This window comes from Monoraphidium neglectum, assembly GCF_000611645.1.
Source record: "Monoraphidium neglectum strain SAG 48.87 unplaced genomic scaffold scaffold01492, whole genome shotgun sequence".
Lineage (NCBI taxonomy): Eukaryota > Viridiplantae > Chlorophyta > Chlorophyceae > Sphaeropleales > Selenastraceae > Monoraphidium > Monoraphidium neglectum.
Genome location: NW_014012136.1, coordinates 1,334 through 7,289, shown reverse-complemented (window position 1 = coordinate 7,289; position 5,956 = coordinate 1,334). Strand labels below are relative to the sequence as shown.

Sequence of the window (5,956 nt, the reverse complement as noted above, 5' to 3'; positions counted from 1 at the left end):
GGTCGGGGATGGGGTGTTCTTGGGCAGCAGGCCGGAGCGGGAGCATGCAGGCTGGCTGACAGCTTGGCGGCAAGGGCACACGCGCACGCATCATTGGCGATTGAGAGCGTGCGAGCCGCTGCGCAAACCAAGCCACGGCGGCTCGCTGCTTTTCTGCACGACTACAATGGCGGATGCGCGCGTGTGCTCGTCGCTCAGTCGCTTGCTCACCTGCATCGTGGTAGGCGGCTCGTGCGAGGGCGAGCCTCTGGCGCTGACCGCCCGATAGGTTGATGCCGCGCTCCCCCGCGATGGACTGGTCGCCTGGGACGCAATGATGGGGCAGGGGGACTGTTGGCTGGCCAGCATGCGGAGGACGCCTCTAAAAGCACTGTGTTGTGATGAAACTATTCAAAACCCAAGGCCTCGTGTGTCCCCAGCGGCTGGGCGGTTGCCGTCGCTGTCGACAGCCCCGCAGTCCCGGCCCTGCCGCATGCCCTCCTGCCGTGCTTGTCCCTCACCTCAACTCTGTCTCCTAGAGTGCACACACACAGAAGGCGAAGCATGTAACCATACGTGCACACACAGCTCGTGCTTGACATCTTGATGCCCTGGATGGTCCTTGAAGCGGTCAACCTCGTAGGGACACAACCTGGGTCGACCCGTAAACCCCATCATTAAACCCACCATTTGGCAGGATCTTGAGATCCAGCTCCAGGGCGCACGCATGGATGACGCGCTTGTACCTGGGTCAGTGGTACGGGGCGTGATAGGTGGTTGCATGTGTCTTGGGACTGCAATTGCGGTTGTGTGTGTATGTGGGTAGGGCAGAGAGGTCCCTGTGCTCACTAGCTCTGCTCTTGTGGTGATGCAAACAGTGCAGCGCTCACGAGACATCATCATCCGCAGGCTGAGGGGCGGCTGACACTCTTCATTGGCACCCGCCGGCTAACTCAGCACCCCAGCCCTCCACACATCAGAGGAGTGGGATCCCACACTGCATGACGTCTTGCGCACCTGGCCTCGTCATAAGGCAGCCCAAAGAGGATGTTCTCTCGCAGTGTGAGGTTCTGCACCCAGGGGCTCTGCGGCACGTAGGCCGTCACGCCGCCGCCAACATGCACAGTGCCCCTGGTGGCCGTCATCTTGGACAGCAGCGCCTGCAGCACACTGCTCTTGCCTGGAATGGTGGGGGTGTGATGAGGACAGAGGGGATGCCTTTTGTCAGAAGGGAGTGCTTGAAAGCGCACGCGCAATGAGTGACCCGCCACTATGGCTTGCTTGATCAGCTCAGGACGACCACAGCGGGTCGTCGGCCCTGCATTCAAAGTGCGCAGCCCGGGTATCTTTCAGTGCGCCGTGCGACTTGAACCACAACGCGCATTCAAACCCCCAGCAAGCTGCAAGGGCAGGCTAGCCTCCGTACGTGGCCCAAGCGCATTGCTGGGCGCACGCACCGCTGCCGACTCGGCCAACAATGGCGACGACCTCGCCCTTGGCCACGTCAAAGCGGGGGACCTTGAGCACAAAGTCTTCCGGGTTTCCAAAGTGCAGCTCCGCACCCTCCTAGGATTTGCAGAGGTAGCCGCGGGCAGCGCAGCGTGCACACTGTAAGACGTCACGACAGCAAAGCAGTTCAGGCCGCAAGAGGGAGCTCGATGATTGGGCACGCCCCGCGTGCCCTGGAACCAGCTGGTACTGCAAACAGCAGCACATACTCACAATGGAGGCGCCTTCCGCAGCGGCTGCGGGGACATCCTCTGACTCTGGCAGCAGCAGGAACTTCTGAAGGCGACCCAGCGCAGCCACACCCTCTAGCAGTTGCCATAAGTGCACGACCAGCGGGATTGAGGGCACGCACACGCGTGGGGAGTGCTCTCATTGGCTGTGACATCAAGGCCCCAAACCAATACGCTCTCATGGCTCAAACACGCGCCGAGGCTCCAGCAAGGATATGAGGGCATTCTAGGCTGCACCTTGGCCGCTCACCTGACACGCCTCGCAGCGCCTTGGGGAGCACGACCAGCGGGAACCTCAGGGTGTTGAACAGGCTGAGCACCACAAACGCCATGGCGGGCGTGAGGGGCCCCACCGCGTACGCGTAGGTTGCAAAGATGACGAGCGCGATGACGGGCGGCACAGCAAACACCAGGCAGAGGTTGGCCGTCTTGATGACGCACGAGGCGCGCACCAAGCGTATCTCCTCGTCGCGGATCTGCGCACAGGGTGATCGGGGCAGGGCGCTGTTGCCGAGTAGGCTACGTGTGATATGGTGCTCTGTGTGGGGCGGCGTGTGTGTGGGCAGATGGCAGTTCTCCAGTTGGTACTGAATGGCGTTCTCACCTCCTCGACCTGCTTTGCAAAGGACCTCTCCCAGACGTAGAATTTTACCAGCTTGATGGCCAGCAGGATCTTCAGAGTCATTGTAGGAGGTGGTTAAGTTCAGTGGGCAACTGTCACCTGACACGCGGCAAAGCGTAATCGCGGCTGTGCGACCTTTGATCAGCGCTGGCAGCCGTTGTCGGTCGGCTGGTCAAGCAGGGCAGAATGAAGGCGTGGCCAGCACCGTGTTGGCACCGAGGAGCACACAGTTACTGTGCAGCAGCCCTCACCTCGTGCATGCGCAGAACGCGGCCGTCCGAGACCTCCACATTTGCCATTTTGTACATTGCGATCTTGTAGCCAAAGTAGTATTGCAGCGGGAGCACCACCTGGTGGGCGTCGCAGGGCAAATCAAGTCCTTGGTGTGGCAGCTGACTGTTGTCGTTCCTGACGCAATCACCCAGGAATCACCCAGGAGTCGTGCAAAGGTCGCAACAGCAGGCAGCCTGCAAGAAGATACATCAAGCCTCGAAAAGGTTGCCAATGCTGACGCGCACCAGCACAACGCCCAGCGCGGGCAGGCCGTAGGCGCCGCCCGTGCGCCAGAGCAGCAGGCCGATGATGGTGGCCGCCTCCAGCGGCGCTGTCCAGACCTGATGGCATTGTGCAGGGAAGCAACTTTGCTGATTACGCATAAATGCGTCTTGCACGCATAAATGCGTCGTTGCAACCTGCAACCATGCAGCTGCGTTGCAGCCCTCCTTCGCGAGCCTGCAACACTGCTGCTCCCTTATTCCGAAGCCCATGCTGACGCGTGCAGCATCACTGTGCGCGCGGCCGCCCCGCCCTGCCCAGCTCACGTTGTGGCAGTGCTGCACCCCCTCGTACAGCTTGATGCAGTCGGTGGACACCAGGGACACAATGTTGCCGCCCTCGTGGCCATGGGTGCTGTTCAGGCGGAAGGACTTGCGGTACACCTGGGTCGAAATGATGGGACGGCGCCCGGAAAGGCCCGCAGGCAGCACGCCCTTCAGCCACGCGCCCGTGTGAGGGCTGCACGCGTGGTCAACCGTCTGGGGTTGTGCTGCCTTTGCAGCCATCTAACAGCGACCAGGCAGGTCCACAGACCTACATGTCTATCATCCACTTGCCAGCGCCCCGCTCACCGCTGTGATGAGTGCGGCGCGTGCTTTGATGCCCACACGCACTGCCACGTCGCCCATCCGCTGCAGCGCCAGGCCCGCCAGGATGGAGTCAGCAAAGAAGCTGCATGACAGCACCTGCTCATGCACGGGTACACATGTACACGCGATTTCGCGGGCGAATGCATTTGCAAGTTTATCGTGTGGCCCAAATGTGTGTTTGACCGGCCCAGGTAGCCCTACATGCCGCCGCACACAGCACATGCAGGCCGCAATTGAAGCTGTTGCAGGCTGTCCCACTGCAACAGGGGCCCGCTACCACCAGGAGCACGGCAAGATGAGTGGGGGGCGGCGCTGCAGCTGAGGAGTGGGGGCGCGGAGCTCACCCAGCCGATGCCCTTTTGCGGCAGGGCGCCCGAGCCGGGGAACACGCCTTGTACGTACTGGATCAGGGCCTGCATGGCGGGTCGGGGTGGGGGGCTTGCATGGGCACGACATGCATGGGGCGCATGTGGCGGCCGCCATGTGCGCATGCATGCCCGAAGCTTGCTGCATGCGATGGGTTGTGCCTGCAAGCAGCCAAGTCAAGGTCGGCCCCTCCTGCTGCCCTTGCCCAATGCGCACGTTGACAAAGTAGGACGCCCCCAGCAGGACAAATCCACTCCACAGCAGCTTGAAGACGCCTGCCAATGCAAACTCCAGGCCGAACGACCGCCAAAGAGCGCGCGCAAGGGACGGCTGCTGTGGCGCCTTGCCATCGGCGCCACCACCTTTGCCGCTGTCGCTGCCTTTGTCGGCCGCCGCTGCCGCGGCGACCTCCTGCTCGATCGCCCACTGCTTGAGAAATTTCTCAGATGCTGCCTCTGCTGCCTGGTCGGCGGGCATGCAGAGCGCCTCCTGCTGGAGGGCGCTGTTCCGGCCAGCGCCGACAATCGCATAAACCCACGTCAGAAACAGTCGCTGCAGGAAGTTGTCATTGCGCACGTTGCGAGCCGGCAGGCTCGCCACCTGTATGTCCACAAAGTTTGCATGTACGTGTTCAGGGTTGGAAGGGATTCAGGTGGGCCTGGCCATGTGCGTTTGCTGCGGGACAGATGAGCGTGCGCAAAAGCAGCAGCGTGCAGCAGCAGTGTCATCGGAGCAGCACGTGCCCCTGCCGCACCTGCCCTTTCAGCAACGACTCCATTGCTGTTCCAGGCGTCCCTCACGGACCACCTGGGGCTGTAGCCCCGCCAATCCCCTGGTCTCCTCGGTGTTTGACCCGCGGCGTACTGCGCGCGAGGGTGCTTTCAAGCTTATTGTTGTGCACGCATTTCGAATTTCTCCAGTGTTAAGAATGAAAGGAGGAGCATCGATCTATGCGATCAAGATTGGAATGATCGGGTGATCCAGACTTACAGTTTCTTCACGCTGGGCCTTACACCAAACGAAGACATCATATACGCCCAAAAGTTGAATGGAAAGTCTCTCTGCGTTGTTGGGGCCGCTTTTGCTGTTGGGTGCTGCCGCGGCCGTGCTTTGAACGCGGCGCCCTCTGTTCTGGCTCGTACAGGCGTCGCGAACGCTTCTCCGTCGTATATCAAACATTAGGATTGCAGCGCGAAGCTGTCAGCGTGCTTTTTGCGCAACGCCGCTCGTCTAAGTGGCGTGGCGCGAGCAGCACAAGCAGCAGCCACGCCCCGGCGGCCCAGACGCGCTTGAACGCATGGCGGTGCTTCCAGGGCGCGCCGCCCATATCAACTGCAGCTGGATGGCTCAGTTGCCATCACTGATGATGCCTGCTCGCATCCCAGCAAGCACGGCAGCCTTGCGCCCCGCGCGCGACGTGCGGGCCTCCGCCCGCCGCACCCCGCCGAGCGGCGGCGCGGACCGACCAGAGCGCCTGCGCGGCAGGCGGCGACCGCGCATGCCAAAGCCGCAGCGTGTGGAGAAGCTGTGGCCTGTAGATCTCCCGGACGGCAGCGAGGAGCTCGAGGCCGTCGCCGAGTGAGTGGGACGGCTGCACTGCACCATGATGCGATCGCGCCCCATACATGCATCGCGTGCGGCCGTGCGGCTGGCGCAGACGCGGCCGCTCGGCGCGACGGCGACCGGCGGCTCCGGTGCCAGCTGGCATGCGGCTCTTTGTGTGCGGAAGGCCCAAAGCTGGCTCGCCCAGTGCGCCGCCCTTCGCTCGAAGGTCACAGCGCTGCGGCAACGAAACGCGCGTCGCGCCCCCGCGCGCAGGCTCATGGCTGCGCTGGGGCCTGCGGAGCGCGCGCAGCTCGCGGAGATGATGCGTGATGATGTGTACGGCGCCATGGCGCAGGGGCTGGCGGGAGCAGACCCCGATGAGCTGCGGGAGCGGCTCGGGCGCGAGGTGCGGGGTCTGGGCGGGGCGAGTGCCGGGCGGGCGGGCTCCGCGCGGCCCCGCTCCAGGGTGTGCAGGCGCAGGGCGCCTTTCTGGCCGTATGGGGCCAACGTCTCTGACGCGCCGGCGGCTTGCGGCCCCGACGCGGCGGTTCCGTCACGGG

At 63.0% G+C, this 5,956-nt stretch overlaps 2 protein-coding genes across 2 annotated transcripts in view; one reads left to right on the top strand and one right to left on the bottom strand.

Annotated features, from left to right (window-relative positions):
• The window catches only part of MNEG_8068 (ABC transporter, multidrug resistance associated protein), a gene marked incomplete at both ends in the record, with an annotated part of 11,203 nt that extends 6,574 nt beyond the window's left edge, over positions 1–4,629 (bottom strand). Inside the window, 14 exons of the mRNA XM_014043460.1 lie at positions 211–303; positions 667–725; positions 997–1,159; positions 1,437–1,545; positions 1,702–1,793; positions 1,969–2,194; positions 2,323–2,391; positions 2,592–2,690; positions 2,859–2,954; positions 3,162–3,278; positions 3,468–3,581; positions 3,830–3,898; positions 4,068–4,451; positions 4,606–4,629. Of these exons, the coding sequence (XP_013898914.1) occupies positions 211–303; positions 667–725; positions 997–1,159; positions 1,437–1,545; positions 1,702–1,793; positions 1,969–2,194; positions 2,323–2,391; positions 2,592–2,690; positions 2,859–2,954; positions 3,162–3,278; positions 3,468–3,581; positions 3,830–3,898; positions 4,068–4,451; positions 4,606–4,629 (1,714 nt within the window). The remainder of the gene's footprint in view (positions 1–210; positions 304–666; positions 726–996; positions 1,160–1,436; positions 1,546–1,701; positions 1,794–1,968; positions 2,195–2,322; positions 2,392–2,591; positions 2,691–2,858; positions 2,955–3,161; positions 3,279–3,467; positions 3,582–3,829; positions 3,899–4,067; positions 4,452–4,605) is intronic.
• A 519-nt stretch (positions 4,630–5,148) lies between these two features.
• MNEG_8067 (hypothetical protein) overlaps positions 5,149–5,956 on the top strand; it is a gene marked incomplete at both ends in the record, with an annotated part of 2,047 nt that continues 1,239 nt past the window's right edge. The window contains 2 exons of the mRNA XM_014043459.1: positions 5,149–5,429; positions 5,670–5,802. Coding sequence (XP_013898913.1) covers positions 5,149–5,429; positions 5,670–5,802 — 414 coding nt within the window. The remainder of the gene's footprint in view (positions 5,430–5,669; positions 5,803–5,956) is intronic.